General features: G+C 31.1%; 2 protein-coding genes across 2 annotated transcripts; one reads left to right on the top strand and one right to left on the bottom strand.

Annotated features, from left to right (window-relative positions):
- The first annotated feature begins 3,325 nt into the window (after nucleotides 1-3,325).
- LOC106435569 (GATA transcription factor 29-like) lies at nucleotides 3,326-6,344 on the top strand. Its single transcript, XM_048737652.1, has 4 exons — nucleotides 3,326-4,776; nucleotides 4,929-5,026; nucleotides 5,529-5,987; nucleotides 6,121-6,344. The coding sequence occupies exons 2-4, from the start codon at nucleotides 4,934-4,936 to the stop codon at nucleotides 6,187-6,189; spliced, it is 621 nt and encodes a 206-aa protein (XP_048593609.1). The 5' UTR covers nucleotides 3,326-4,776; nucleotides 4,929-4,933; the 3' UTR covers nucleotides 6,190-6,344.
- Nucleotides 6,345-6,556: 212 nt separating this feature from the next.
- On the bottom strand, nucleotides 6,557-11,485 carry LOC106435565 (peptidyl-prolyl cis-trans isomerase). The gene has a single exon (XM_013876474.3). The coding sequence runs from the start codon at nucleotides 11,230-11,232 to the stop codon at nucleotides 10,654-10,656; it is 579 nt and encodes a 192-aa protein (XP_013731928.2). The 5' UTR covers nucleotides 11,233-11,485; the 3' UTR covers nucleotides 6,557-10,653.
- Nucleotides 11,486-17,059: the final 5,574 nt, after the last annotated feature.

Raw genomic sequence — 17,059 nt, 5'->3', positions numbered from 1 at the left:
AAAGAAAGTATTTTATTAGTTCAAAATAATATTTTATGTTATTTAAAAATATTTTTTAAATGTAATATTACTATTTTGTGAACTTTCCTTTCTTTATGAAATCATATTATATATACATATATTTTCGTTTCTCAATTCTTCTTTTTTTCTTAACTTTATAAAAAATTATTTTTTATTCTGTGTGTATATTTTTAGAAATTTTTAAAAAAGGAAACTACATAAAATAATAAATAATAATATTTTAAATGTAAGTTAATTCATTAAGGGTATCAGTGTAATCAAACATCGTGAGAATTAACGTGAGAGCGACACATAGAAAACTGACTTCTCAAGTAATATTATTTTTTTGCTGTAATTGAAAGATATTATAGTCAACTAAATTTATGAAACTCTTAAAAATAAACAGTAAAAAAATTGTGATTGTATTTAAAATAATATTATATAAGTAAAATATAATTTATCGATATTTTTTTGCTGTAATTGAAAGATATTATTGTGAACTAAATTTATGAAAAATAAATAAAAAAATTCAATATTACTAATTATAAAAAAAATTTAGATAATTAAACATATATTAGTTTATGTTACTTAATTATTTTATGTAATCATCTAAGAAAATATATGGGTATATAAAAATATTTTTATTAATTTGAACTTTTTTGTATTAAATCAACTTCTCTCAAAACAAACAAATCTCTCGCAATAAGCAAATATACCTCTGAACATCCACAACACATATATCATATTTTTTAGATTAACTAAACAGAAACCCGCCCGTAGGGCGGGCCAATCCCTAGTACATATAAAAACATTTTATAGCCTTTCTAATCACTTATAAAATATATTATAGTCAGTTGTAAGAGTTCTAAAAACAAAGAATAAGTGTTTTAAATTGTTTAAAATTATATTTAAAACCTTTTAATCATTTAACCTTAGAAAAGTTTAAATGATTTTACAAGATTTTATAAATTATTTTATAAAATCTTATCTTTCTTTGTCAGTATAAAATCGTATCTATTTTAGTAATAAAATGCTTCAACTATTTTTCAAAATTTCCATCCAAAATAGACGGCATTGTAAGTTGAGGAGTTAAAACGTTAAAATATTATTTGTAAAGTTTTTTATTCAAAAATAGTTTAAGGATTTTATCAATAAAATTCCATCAGATAATAATGGGAGTTTCCGGTCACCAACATCCGCCGCTCCTTGTCCAGCGACGAGTTCACAATCACGAACTCCTACCTCTGCTCGTCTAAGTAAAGCATCGCCGTTGACAAGTTACACCTCTACTTTGACAACTCCCTCTTTCAGCTCTCCACGCAGCTAAGACAACCAGTCCTCCACTATCATCGATGAGTTTAAACTTATCAGGCTCGCTCTCGACGAGCTCGAACCCGTTACCGCGACACAACCTCTGCTTCTTCTCTAGCTTGTCATCACAAGTTTCTACCTTCGTTCGTCCAAAGATGACCTCGTCATCATAAGCGATCCACCTTTGCTCGTCCAACAACAAATTAATTAAAAGTGCGAGCCGGGCATAGCCAAACGACGATCTACACCTCTACTTGTCGACGAGCTCGACAAAAGACCAGTACAATCTAATCCCAAACCAACGAGTTTCAAACAACTTTGGATATATGCTGAAAAGACAACTTCACTTTACCAAACCCGAGCTCACCATTTCCAAACCAGACGACCTATGTTATGCTCTCTTGCCGACCTAATTTTTACTCAAAAGAATTAGAAGAATTCACCAAGATTCAACATTTGGCGAACTAAAGGGGGGGGGGGGGGGGGGTATTGTTGGAGATGAGCTTAGCACATGCCACTAAAAGCTAAGCCCAAAATCAGGCCCGGCCCGCTAAACAACACATGGTGACTTCACTAGAAGATAAAACGTATTTTACTATAAATAAATGACGTCAGACTCAATAATGAGATGGTCAGAGCTCGCCCTAGACGACTTAAGACCCAAAAAGACGACCAAAGACCATAAATAGATATACTTGTTTACACGACCTGTATAGACGAGCGTCTCTAATTCTTGTAATTGACCGAGTTTGTTTACTTTTGATTATTAATACAAAAATCTCCACTCTTTTACATCTTTTATTTACATTACACCAGCGACCGGATATGGAACTTACAATACTTCATAGTTCATAATAAAATCACTACAAGCTTGAGTAAGATATTAACCATATGTTCTGATCACTGTGTTACAAAAAAAAAAATTGGTTGGAACTTTGTATTTTTTCCGCATAGCTTCACTACATTTGTAAGAGCATCTCGAAAAAGGAACTCTATTTTAAAGTTTCCAAAACTCTAGATTTGAAGTTTAAAGGTGTTCTTCTCCAAAAGTAAACCTTCAAACTCAACTTCAAAATTATTTATATTTTATAATATGGTCCTTATAGTTGTCATAATTAATTTGAATTAGTAAATAACTAGCACATATATAAACATATTATAACAATATTAATTAATAAAATATTCTATTAAAATATAAAAATTTAAATAAAAATAAATTAATTAATACTCCCTCCGTTTCAATATACTTGATGTTTTAGAGAAGTTTTGTTGTTTCATAATAGATGAAGTTTGCATAAATCTATGTAACTTTAACTTTATCAAAAACCGTGTAACCAATTGGATTTTTCTTATTTTTATTTATAATTAAATAAACTAATTTTATATTGTAATTTAATGATGCTTTTGATAAGAAAAATAATTTTTCTTAATATTTGTGCATTGGAGTAAAACATCAAGTAATAAGAAATAGAGGGAGTATTAAACTTCAAAAAAAATATCATATTATTTCATAAAATAATTTTCGTAATGAATATATGATCTATTAGTGCATTTCGAAGTAAAAATGACTCTTCTCATTTTACTTTGTAGATTACGAGCTAAAAGGTGTTGAAATCGGATAATATTAATACTTGTAAATACATTAGACCGAAACAAAAAAGTAAAAGATAAACATAAAATATTGCTAAAAGACTAATTTATTTTTGATGATATTAATACTCGTGAATATATTCGATATGAACAAGAAAGAATTGTACGAAAAAGACATAAAAAACAACAACAACAACCATCTTCAGTTACACAAAAAAATTTGGACAATATTTGAAAATTTTGAAGGTTCCGGATCAAACTTACCTGACTATTAGTGTTGTTGTAATATTTAAATTTGTGTAATAGTTATGTCTTCATGTAATTTCTTAAAATATTTTTGTTAAGATTTTTTTTTTGTATATTATTGTTGTCTAAATCTAGCTTAAAATATTTTAAATCTTATTTTTAAGTTTATTAAATTTTATGAGTAAAATTTAAAATCTGTAAAGAAAATTTAAAATATTTATGAGATATAGTTTTTTTAAAGATTAAAACAATAAACTAGAAAATATTCATGAATCATAAAGGTGATGTGTGATTGTAGGGACCAAAATGCAAATAAAAATATGAAACTTCAAATTTGAAGTTTTGAATAATGAAACTTCAAATATAGAATTTTACTCTTCAAAACTTCAAGGAGAACAAAAAACTTCATATTTGAAGTTATAAAGCATAGATGCTCTAAGTTCGCCTAAACATAAGGCTAGGCCTATAAAAACTTTAAGATATGGCCCTATAATTGACTGTTCTTTTCATATATTTTGCTTTTCGACTAGTCGTTTTTTTCCTTCTAACTTGAATATCAGAGATTCAAGAAGAATAAATTTCGTTTTGTTCTTTCAAAACTATTTTGTATTTTCAAAAACACTTTCAAAACTATTTTGTAAATACATTGGCGAAGAAAATCGTGCCCTCGCCCTTACAAGAACCCGTAATGTTAGAATTATCCATGCTCACCAAAATGCCACACAACCTCCTCCATTTCCTCCATCCCGACATGTGTTGTTCGATATTGATCTATAAATCCTTCCCAAAACAACAAATTCAATAGCTTTATAAGTTGTTGATTCCTTCCCAAGGGTAGGGGCAGAAGTACCTTGATAAAGGATTGAGCACTTGGTTTGGGATACAAGAAACAATTGGAGGAGCTGGATAAATTCTTTTATTTAAAGCTGTGATACTTGATGTAAATAAGCTTCTTTGGTTGAATAAATTTTACATTCATTCAAAAAAAAAACTTTTGTACCAAATCTACCAGTCTTACTCCAAGTAGATTTAGTAATGATTTAAAATACACCAATGGGCCACCACCAGAAACACATTAAAATCTTTACAAAGAATATATAACTAATAAAAAATTCCAAAGTAAATTATTTAATAAATAAGTATTTTGTGGCAAGGAATGAAGGGATATAATTTTATTTCCAAATTTGATAAAATCGTACAAGATCTATAAATAAATATACTTCTTCCAATCAAATTAGCTACATAGTTTTTTTATAAAATTATATAAGGGAAAAGAGCCTCTTGGTGTAAATTCTCATCTTCTCTTCAGTTTTCTCATGTTATTTTCATGGTTGGTCTTACAGAAATTTTACCGTTTTTTCATATTTAATGATTTTATTCGAAATGAAGCTTAATTTGTCATTTAGCAATCATGATTTGTAGATAATCACATTTCTCATGCCTAACTCTTGTCTCTTAATACCCGCGTCTATATGAATATAACGCCCATATATTTGTCTATGTGTATATATAATTACACCAAAGCAACACACGATCTCTACAAGATTAGCGGATCGATAACATTCAGATCTGAAAAACTAAGGCTAAAACTAAAACTTGTGGATCGATTTTGCATAGTCAGTCATCTCTGTAAGTGTATTAACACATACCATTCATGCTCATTTTCATTTGTTAAGTTTGTTTATATTGTTCTCCGAAATTTTTTTGTAGATTGAAAATTCACATGATTATTTTCTAACAGTTACATGTATTTTATTGATTTTTTCTTCAAATTTCCATAGAGAAAATGGAGAAGGAATTTGATTTAACACTGAGGTTAGGTTTGCCAAGTCCTACTGTTGAGACACATCTGAGCTTAAACACTCTCACCACTGATCAGGTTTTATTTCATTAATATTATTCTTTTCACTGATATTGATTGATGAAGCCATGAATAACATGAAAAATCACACGCACAATTTTGTAGAAGTGATTTTATCGCTGTAATTCTGATATAATTCAATGAAATTTTAGTTGGAAAACATGAAATGTCTGATGAATTAACCCTAGAGATCTATTGACACCAATCACCACTACATAACATTTGAAAAACATGACTTGGTAAATGTTTATCGTAAATCTCACACAGAATTTTCATTTGAATAATTTCATGTATATTCATTGAACTCATATTAAATTCATTAATCTTTGTTTAAGAAAAAAAACTAACCCCACACTGTTTTAGAGGTAACAGTTGCAATTTGGAGGAAAAAAACATTTAATCCTTGTCATCATTTTCTTTTTACAATTAATACCCTTTATAACAGTGCTACATATGGACAATGATTACATATATATTATGCATTAAATGCTAATTAATTAAAAAAATAACACCATAATAGGGGAACAACGTCGACGGTAACCGCCGAGACAACAACGACAACGGTGATATTCGTGGCCGCCGTCACATTCTTAACAGTAATGTATCGACTAACGGCCACGAAGGTGGGAGAAAGAGCGTCGACGTCAACACCAGATACTACAACTTAATCGTCAACCACTTCGCCGGCGTCGGCAAGGCCTTGAACTTTAAACCTTTACCGATGCAACCATCTCCGGCTCCTGTGCCGGAGACTCCTACGGGAAGTGACTATGTGCTGATTGATGTCCCTGCTAAGAGAGCACAACGTAACTCTTTAGCGTTTAAAAATGCTGTGGACGCTCACGAAACTCTAGGGCGGCGTTGGGGCTGCAGCGGCGCCTGTACAGCAGGAAGGATTAACGAGATGAGGAAGTGTACAAACATGAACTGCAAGGCAATTAACACTCCTATGTGGCGAAAGGGTCCTCTTGGTCCCAAGGCAAGTTCATTATCCAATCTCAAAATCTTTGACTTATTAACCAAGTTCGAATAAGTTTAAGATAATAACTGCGCAGCTTAAACCTAAACTTTTAAACTAAATGAATGTTGATTGGTTAACTAATGTGTTTCAGAGTTTATGCAATGCTTGTGGGATAAAGTTCAGGAAGGAGAAAGAGAGGAGATGCAATGGAACTGAGTGATCGTGCTTGTCTTTGTATTTGATTAATACATAAACAAAAGGAGAGAAACAGACTTATTGTTAATTAAGCATTATATGTCTCTGATTAAGCTTTTTGAGAGGAAAGCTAAACTATGGAGATTTAAGCATATTTATTGAAATGTCATTCATTTTCAATATGTTTTTTTTAACACTGGGTAACACATTACATTTTTCAATATGCTAAATGTATGAATTTGCAGCTTTTTAATGAAAACAATAAATTTTTTTCCATATACCTACATTATTAGAGTTTTAACAAATTATGCTAAATAAAGGCAGTAACTCTTCAAATAAAATACCATCTTGATTTTTTTTAGGTTTCTTCGATATGTTTCTATTCGTTGTTTCGAAATCGATCTGTGCTTCCGTTTCGGTAATTTTATGGTACAACTTTATGTTTGTTTTATTATTCTTTGTCGTCTATCTTTACTAGTTATCGGTTAGATTTCTTTTGTGATCATATATTTCCGGAAAGATTTCGATCTTTATTGGCTTCTAGTTCCGGAAACAACGTGTTTTTATTAGTTTATATACTACTTGTTTTAATAGAATTTTTAGATGATAAAAAATATTTCTTTCGTTTCAAAATGTTACATATTTTAGATTTTCACACTTTTAAATAAAACATATTAAATTTGAATATTTTTTGTGATTATCGCTTTCCCATAATTTTAAGCTAATAAAAATCCAATAAGTGTAATTAGTTTTTTTTTTAAGTTTACAATTAGTTAATAAAACATGCATTAAAAATAGATTTTTTTTTGAAACAATTTTTTTCCCTAGAATATATAACTGTATATATGAAACGGAGGGAGTACTATTAGTTATTCAAAAATACAAAAGCATATTCAATCATAGAGAAATACTATATATCAATAATTTTAAATGAATGTTTTTTTTTTGAAAAGAACATATCCGAAATAATACATATTCGCACGAATTTACATGAAATATCATTGGTTCATTTAGCTACTTTTATCAGGTTTCTGTGTGTGTTTTTTTTTCACAGCAAGTTTCAGTTTTACAGTAGTTCACTTCTAGTGATGAATTCATTCTTCGTCATAAGTCATTTAAAAATTGAAATATTGATGTAAAAAGAAAATCATATTACTGATTTTGATACAGACAAATTTCAAAAATGTATTTTTTTTTTCTTTTTTTGGTTAAACGATTTTATTAATTCAAAGATCCAAAGCGAAGGATACAGAAATTAAAGAGAGAGCTGATTTGGATAGCCATCAGCAAGTACATTTCCCAAAGGAAATTTGATAGAGGTGAAGGATCGACTCTACACGCGGATGTCATGGATGATACTTAAGGCCATCGCCTCCGCAATTTAAGGCGAGGCAGCATGAGTTCTGCTATCAAAACCTTGCCTGATACCTGTAGAAGCTTGTATGAACCAACGTAGTCCACAATCACAAGACAAAGGATTCCAAGCAGCATCAGAGTAGATAATCTTTACATTAGCATTCATGGCAATAAGATTTTTCGGGTCAGCTTTAATGGAAGGGAGATCTGGTTTCTTCTTCAATTTGATCTGTTGGTAGTCTTTATTTTCTCAAAATACATCCCATAGCACTGATTTACCGTTTCCTATCAATTTTAATGAATTCAAATGGTTTTGGACGGTTAGAATTATTCTACAAGGATGAGATTTACATATTTTGAATTCTGGTTATCAGGTTATGTATAGAAATAAATAGTTTCAAAGTAAAATATATTTGATATTATTACAGCTCTATGTATGACTGTACGTTTACTAGAAAGGAACGTTATTCTTCTTCTTTTTTGAGCAATAGAGACGTTACACTGGTTTTCTTTGTTTGTGTTCGAGTTGTTGCATATATTAATGGTAAGTATCTAGCCCACAGCAAGTAGTTATAATTGCAAAACCAGTTACATTGGTATTAGAGAAATGTTGTTTTTACTGGCGAAATCGACAGTTAAAATAATGATATTGATTTAAGTACATTGATAGGAAACGGTCATTTTAAAAATCAAAGTAACAAATATTTTATTTCTTCATAAACAAAATGAAATTGCGACATATGAACACAATTTTCCTAAGCAGCACCTTTATTCTTCTGTGTTACAAGAAAAAAAGAAGATAAAATGCCTCTCTAATTCAAAGCCTACCCCATAAACCAAAATAACAATCCTATCAGAAGTTAATCCAATAAACATTTGTGTCCACTTTATAAAACATGCTTGCTAGTTACTACAAAAAATGAAACCATAGGTTATAACCCAGCGGTTGTGGTCTAGTGGTTGTAGGATCGGGAGCGAAACGGCCAAATCTGATCGCACCCTGAGTTCAATCCATCGGTAGAAATTTATACAAAATTTCTGGGCCAGCTGGCTTTCTGAGTTTAATGGACCGATATTTCATATGATAGGGGTACGTACCTAACGAGGCACCACATCCCATACCAGCTAGGTATCTGAGTTATCGAAAAAAAACATAGGTTATTGATGCAGCAACATCTACACCGCCTCAACTTTAGTTACCTTATTTCTCACGTTTTCTTTGTTTCCTTTTCAATAAGTCTTAATGCTTTGTTTTCCTTTTTAGAATAGGAAAGATTATCATAAGTTGGTTGTGACTTTGACGATGGATCCCTATATATTGTGTTTTGGTTTTGGCTTTTAGAGATAGACTTTTGATAATTAATAAAACTAGCTTTGGCTTTATACCTTGAGAGAGATTTGATTCAATTCATCTATTTCGAGAAGCCTTGAACAAGATTCAATTAGATTCATCTTCTTCAAGTAGCAGGTCTCTAGCGATTTCTAATCAAAATCCCTAGATTGAGCTGAACTATCGTTCTTACCCGCCATAAAGTTGGTATCAGAGCAAAACAAACCCTTCCGCAACCATGCCGCGCACACGCAAAGAAACACAAGCCAAAATTTAACAACACACTATGGAGCATATGCAAGAGCAACTCGGTCAACTCACGCAGGCCATGCAAGCCTTGGTCGCTAACCGTAATCCCGCTCCAGTCGAAGAACTTAATAACGGTGACCTAGCTGAAGACGAGGAAGATGCGAACCCGTTCGCTGTTCTCGGCCGCAACTGACCTCGTGATCATAATGCACAACCGTAATGCACAACATTATGGAGCATATGCAAGAGCAACTCGGTCAACTCACGCAGGCCATGCAAGCCTTGGTTGCTAACCGTAATCCCGCTCCAGTCGAAGAACTTAATAACGATGACCTAGCTGAAGACGAGGAAGATGCGAACCCGTTCGCTGTTCTCGGCCGCAACTGACCTCGTGATTATAATGCACAACCTTCCGAAGAACGATGGGAATGGCGCTTTAAAACAGAAATTCGGAATTCAGCGGGGGACCAACTGCAGAGGAATTACTTGATTGGATCGCAACCGTATAAGAGATTTTGGAATTCAAAAATGTTTCCCTTGATCAGTGTGTTCCTGTATTAGCTATGCGTTTCCGCACCAGAGATGCCGCTTGGTGGACACAGCTTAAAGCAACCAGAACCCGTCTGAATAAACCAAAGATAGCATCATGGGACAAGCTGAATAAACACCTCCGCAAGACATTCCTACCATACAACTATGATCAGCTTATGTTTCAAAAGTTGCAACACTTACGACAAGGAAGCCGTAAGAGTATGCCACATAATTTTTCTTACTGCTCACGAGGATTGATATCAATGATTCTGAAAGACAAATAGTGGCTCGCTTTATTGGTGGCTTACGACAGCAAATTCAACACACGTTGAATTTATTCAACCCTCTCACGATCTCAGAAGCTCATCAACAAGCACTTACAGTAGAACCTCAAAACAAGACAATTTTTTCTTGGAACTCCACATGACAACGATCAACAACCACAACCTTCCCGCCTGCAACCACAAATCCTACTCCTACGGACACAACTGTTGTTTCCGTGGATCAGACTTGACTTGCCCGAACTGGTACTCTTCGCTGTTTCGCCTGTGGCGAGTTTAAATATGTAGAAATTGAAATATTTTCCCATAAATCAAACCATACTTTCTTTTTTGTTTAAGTCTTTTGTTTAAGTCGTTTGCTTCCTCTTCTTATCTTATTGTTAGGTTGATTTGCTGAATCTTGTAATTATGTTTGTATTTGATTTCCCAGAAAAACCAGCATGGACACCTGAGCATGTGCGCTTTTGATTGGTTTGAAATTGGAAAGTTTTGGTCTGAAATAGGCAAGAGTTACAATGCAAAATTCCAGAAAAAGCTCGTTATGAATTGGCACGCAGATGGTTGGCGCTTATTTAAACCGGGTACTACCGAAAATCACTAACCATGATTCCAACTTAACCGACAACAATGTTGACTCCAACCTTATTCATGTTTTATCGTTATTCAATGGTACGTAGCCCATCTAAACTTAAATACGAACATAAACACATCAAACGACGTAAGATGAAAACCTCACAAATATCTATGAAATTTGACCGCAGTTGGAGATCACCGCAACGGGTATGGAAGTATTCGTGGTCAAAGCCATAATGCTCGTGACCACATACATTCCTTGAACAACTTGGCCAAACACAACACACTCGTCGTCCAGATCCGAATTCGCCTTTGCGTGGATCATGAACTGAGATCCAGTGCTGTTTCGACCACGGTTCCACTTGGAGAGGATACCTGGACCGGTGTGCTTCTTGATGAAGTTCTCAACCTCGAAAAACCTACTGCCGTAGATACATTCGCCTCTGTTTCCTTTCCCTCCGTCAATGATATCTCCTCCGGCAATCATATAACCGGGATCGACATGGTGGATGATTGATCCTTTGTAATGGAGTGGCTTGCCAAGCTTCCCCGTGCATTTCTCGCCAGTACAGAGGGCGCGGAAGTTCTCTGCCGTCCGCGGGGTCGTGTCGGCGAAGAGCTCCATCACGATCATACCAGCCGGTTTGGCATCCACCGTCATATAAAAGAAAACCTTAGGGTTAGCAGGAGCCAGGAGATGGAACAGGGGATCCATCAACGGCCGGAGGTGGCATAAGTCGGCCAACATGGTTAACGTCAAGTGTGCACACACCACCAGACGCAACGTTAATTATGATGTTTCTGTCGGTTTCATTAAAGCGAACGTTCCTTTCCATATTCAGAGTAATTTAGGGCTGTTTCTGCGAGGAGACGAACTAGTTCCATGCAGTTAAGATGGAAGTAGTCTCACATTATAATGAAAGGTTTGAATAATCAAATATATCTCCCTACTTTCATAGGTTTTTATGGCTTTTAAAGCTAGCTAGATTTTTTAACCGCGCTATGCGCGGATAAGATATTATATGTATTTTTCAATTCTGAAAAAATAATGTATAATATTGTATTACATTATTTAAAGAATATAAAATAAGACTACATAACATAAATATATTTTTTAAATTTTCTTTGTGGAAATCATTATATTGTCTGATTGTTGTACTTGATTCACATATTTGCATAGTTATATGTGATAGATGAGTAACTATATTTTTATTATCAGTAAATAATATATTTATTATATAATATAAGAAAAATAAAATTATTTACTTTTAAACCAAACTTGTCTCATGTTGGGGACTCAGTTATAAACATATCATATCCGAATGAGACATTTTTATAGTTATCAATCTTCTTAACAGTCAAGAAACAAATCTGAATATCAAAACAATATCTCATACGATCTCTTTGTGGAATAACTGCTCTGAAGAAATTGAATTTATGCATCAAAAAGGACTATAAATAGATGTGCAGATGTGTTATCTAAGTCAGCTTTACAAAATACTATTCATAGTTCATATATCATTTATGTCCATCCTATTTTTTTTGTCCATCTTATCTTAAACAACTTGAAATAACTGATGCTAATTAATAACTTGATTTTAACCCGCACGTTCGTGCGTATATTTTTTCATTTTATAAATGCATTAGATATTATAACAAATGTTTTAAATATAAAATTTTCATTTTAGTATTATATATTATGTAACTCTATAATATTATTGTTTATATTTTTTTATTCAGCATTATTCATATATAGTGATTTTTAATGTTTATTTCTTACTAATATATTTTTGAGTTATATACAATAAAATAACAATATGAAATAATCAAATAGAAATTTATACATTTTGTTATAATACATTTTTAAAATTTTAATTTTATATTATAGAAAATAAATATGTTCAAGATAATTTATATTTGCATGCAATGTTTAAAAAATATACTTTAACATATATTATTTTAGTATTTTACAGAATTTAAGAAAAACAAAATTGTTTAAATATTAAAGCCCTATTATTTTAGTAAATTTTATACATAGTAGCATCTATCATATTATTTTACTAAATTTTATTGATATAAGATATTTTATGGATGCTATGATATTAAGTTTTTTTTTTAATTATATTTTCAAAATATTCGATTGCTTTAATTTTTACAACATATATAGTTTGTTTTTTTTCGTGGTGCATTTCAAAAAGTTATTCTTTATTATCTGTGATTTAATATTTTATAAAATTTGAAATATTATCATTTGAGTTTGAATATTTATTTTCAAAATTTATATTTTGTCAAGTACACTTTGAAAAATTACAGTACTATATTTGAGTTTGTAAGATTACATTTTGAATTTGTTTTTGTTACTACATTTAATACATTATTTTATAATAAAACATATTTAAATTTTTGGTGATATTTTCTAAATTTTCTCAACAGATTTTGTTATAACTAAGAAAAAATTATAATTAAAATTTGGTTTGAACTACTACAATTTCATAGTTTTCTAATAACATTCTAATAACATATTTTTAAATAGTATATGAATTAAAGGTTATTATATAATACTATATCTTTGTATATAAACATTTAAAAAATTATATTGTCGAGAGTTTCAAAAAAAAAAAAAGATAATATATAGTTGTAGATATAAACGTTTAACATATCTTAATAAATTTATTTTTTATATAAAAATATTATATAGTTTACAAATTTTAAATCATTTTAATGATGAGTGATAATTTATTTAAATGAAACAATTAAAAAAATAAAATTTGTTAATTTACCTATTTAATATGATTTTATCATATTTAATTCTTATAGAACTTCTATTTTTATATAATACTGAATCTAATTATATAATTTATTAAAAAATAGTATATAATTTTCATTTTATTTTTTATATTAAAATTTTAGTTAACATTGATTTATAACAATATTATATTATTAATTACAAAATTAATTAATATGTTATTTTATAAAAATATTTAAATTTTAAGTAAGATTTTGTTAGATTCTTTCTCAACAGATTTTGTTATAATTAAAAAATAAAATTCAAATTTATTGTTGGTTTGTTATTAATGTAAATAATCAAATATGTCATATTAACTATTTCTTTAGGTGGTCCCACTATGACTTGCTAATGGTAGATAAAAATAGAATCCTAAATTAATAGATTAGATAAGATTTTGGCTGGAAAACAAAATCAAATTTGTCTAATTATCGCTTAATTTGTCTAACTGATATATATGTATTTCTCAATTCTAAAAAAATAATGTATAATATTGTATTACATTATTTAAAGAATATAAAATAAAACTTCCTAACATAAATATATATGTTTTAAATTTTCTTTGTGGAAATCATTATGTTGTTTGATTGTTATACTTGATTCACATATTTGTATAGATGTTTGTGATAGATAAATAAATATATTTTATTATCAATAAATAATATATATTTATTATATAATATAAGAAAAATGAAATTATTTACTTTTTAAACAAAGTTGTCTCATGTTGGGGATTCGGTTATAGACAGGGGCGGACCCAAGTGAAGCAAAGGTGTGGCATATGCCCCACTCTCATTTTTATTTTTGCTTAAGTATTTAGTGTTTAATTTCTTATATATCCTAATCTATGTATCTATTACATTAAGTGCCCCATACAATATAACTTTCTGCGTCCGCCCCTGGTTATAGACATATAATATTCGAAGGATACATTTTTACAGTTATCAATCTTCTAAACAGTCAAGAAATAAATCTGAATATCAAAACAATATCTCATACGATCTCTTTGTGGAATAACTGGTCTGAAGAAATTGAATTTAGACATCAAAAAGGACTGGGAATGATGTGCAATTGTGTTATCTAAGTAAGCTTTACAAAGTACTATTCATAGTTGATATATCATTTGAGTCCATCAGTTCTTAAACATCTTGAAATAACTGATGCTAATTAATAATAAGCTTTTGGCTGGCAAAAAAAATCAAATTTGTCTAATTATCGCTTAAATATTTTATTAGTATTGTCTAAGAAACTTTCAATTGATATCATAGTTTAATTTTTATTAGTTTTTTTTGTTAATTTTAGAGTTTTTTGTATTTAAAATTTTTTTTCTATATTAAGCTTATATTTCTTTCACATAATATATATATGTCATAAAAATTACCATCAAATCAGTTTTACTTATTTATTATTTTGTTTTTAATGAAAATACACTTTTTAAATAATTCAATTTAAAATAAAATTATATATTTCCTCTGTTTCACATTAAGTGTCATTTTATATTTTCAAGTTTGTTTCATTATAAATATCGTTTTACATTTTCAATGAAAATATTAAATAAAATTTCCAGTTTTTACCTTTAGTTTTAATTCATTTCATTAATTAATAAAATTAAACAAAATAATATATTATATAGGAGTAAAAGATGAAAATTACTCCATCTGTGTGTAAAAAATTTAAACGAATCTTATGAAACATAAGGAGTATTACCATTTACCCATTTGGTTCATTTACAAGGTACAACGTCTTTGATCTTTCTTTCTTTTCCCTCACCTCTCTTTTTTGAGAAAAATATGTTAATCATGTGCCCCATAAGGCCATAACCAATAAGATGCCTTCGACCCTGGTTCTGAGCCAACACAATGCTGCATCAGTCTTTGAAGTTGGGATAAGAGCAAACACATTTTCTGGATCTGGCCTAAGACAGTGAAGAAACATTTACGTTTACAATTACGTCGATAAAATTGTAACATCCCGAGTTGTGATATATGGATAGACTTAAGAGAATTGATTTGGCTACCTATGTCACCAAAGTTGAATTACCTTTTCCGTCACACCTCCGTTTAGAACTCCAGAGTTAAGTGTGCTTGGACTGGAGAAGGATGGGTGACCTATCGGGAAGTGATTCGCGATACCGTGCGAGTGAGGCCAAAACACGAGAAAAGGTCGGATGGTGATTGCAGGGTCAGTAAACAATGATTTCGAGCCTTTGAAATAATTAACGGACCGATAGTTGGAACGGGATGGGGCCCACGAGCCGAGAGAGCGAGTGATGCAGCGCATCTTACGTCTTCTACACGTTTATTAAAGAAACATATTTATGGGCTTTCTTTTGGCCTTTACTAATTATTGTCGGGTTTTAACTTATTCGTTAAGTTAAGGTTTTTTTTTTCTATTTAAGAAGCAATTAGGCTAATTTGTAAGACAGATTTTGATATATTTTAATTCTAGAGAGATTTTTCTGAAACTCTTGTTCTTGATTCGATTAAATTCATCAAAACAGGAAGCCGGTTGATATATTGTGTTTTTGACACATTATATGTATGTTTTCTAATTGGTTTTCAATTCTTTATCGAGTCTTCCTAGTCATTTTCGAGTCATTACAGGTCTGGAGTTGCATTGGATGAGAGATGCACCAGTTAGAACAAAAGATGCAGAAAAGAATGCAATCTGGTGATTTTCACGCAGAACAGTCGACCGGAGCAGTGTGAGTGCATGCTTCAGCGACAGAGATAAAAAAAAGGAAGTTTCCAAATATTTTGGGATTTTACCTAGGGCTTCCCCCTTTTTCTCCCTGCCGCCTGTGGCTTCCATATAACTTCTTTTTATGTTTTTCTATAATATACTACGCTAGTTTTTACACAAGAAACCATTGGAGACTTTTGTACTTGAAGATTTGCTACCTTGAAAGGGTAAAAACTTCATCTCTTTCACCTTGAGAAGATTCCTGAACCCTATCTTATTTATTTATTGATTCAACATGTGTTCTTCATATAATGTCTCTGTGATTTCTCTGTTCATGACTGAGTAGTCGCTTGTTAGGTTCAGGGTGTTAGGGATCATGGATCAATGAGTTAGACACAAATAGGATTTTTATTCTTTGATATCTCTATCTATTGCTAATCTTAATGTTTGTGTTAAACTGGCCATTCAGCATCTGATTACAGGTTTAATCTAATCATCAAAAGTGTTTTAGGTTGCTAGAAAAAGCATAGATAGGCGATTTGTCCTTAACCAACGAGAGCTGATGTTAAGGCAAATCGTGAACCAATTGAATCTGAACTCAATGCTTGTCATCATTCTCTAATCCAAACGAGAGTTTAGGCATTAGGATTGCTTGATAAATTGGTAGACACCACGAGAGTGGGTTTATCTATTCTTGTTGTGCAAGTTCTAGATTGGCTCTTATTGCCTTCCTGAATAGTTGTGTAGCTCATGATCCTAAGGATCCCGATGAATCACCCTGAACCTAGCTCTCTTAATCATCTGAAAACCTTTAATTAATCTTGTTACTTGCTTGTCACGAAACCCTCAAATCTTAAAACTCCCACATTGTTTTAGCTTAATATTGATCTCATAAAGATAAAGTGTAATTGTTGGTCTATGTGGATTCGATCCTAAAGTGCTCCGGTCTCAAGTGATTAATCCTTTGATTGAGCGAAGCAGGTCCCAAGGAGGATTATCAAATCCCTTGGTTGAGCTGATTATCCAGTTCATATGCTGCGCCAGGTTGGTATCAGAGCCAGGAGCGGAAGCAATGATAAACAGCTCAACCAAGGGGTTATGAAAACCA

This window comes from Brassica napus, chromosome A1, assembly GCF_020379485.1.
Source record: "Brassica napus cultivar Da-Ae chromosome A1, Da-Ae, whole genome shotgun sequence".
Lineage (NCBI taxonomy): Eukaryota > Viridiplantae > Streptophyta > Magnoliopsida > Brassicales > Brassicaceae > Brassica > Brassica napus.
Note: the sequence above shows the minus strand (reverse complement) of the source record. Positions and strands in the feature narration are given on the sequence as shown.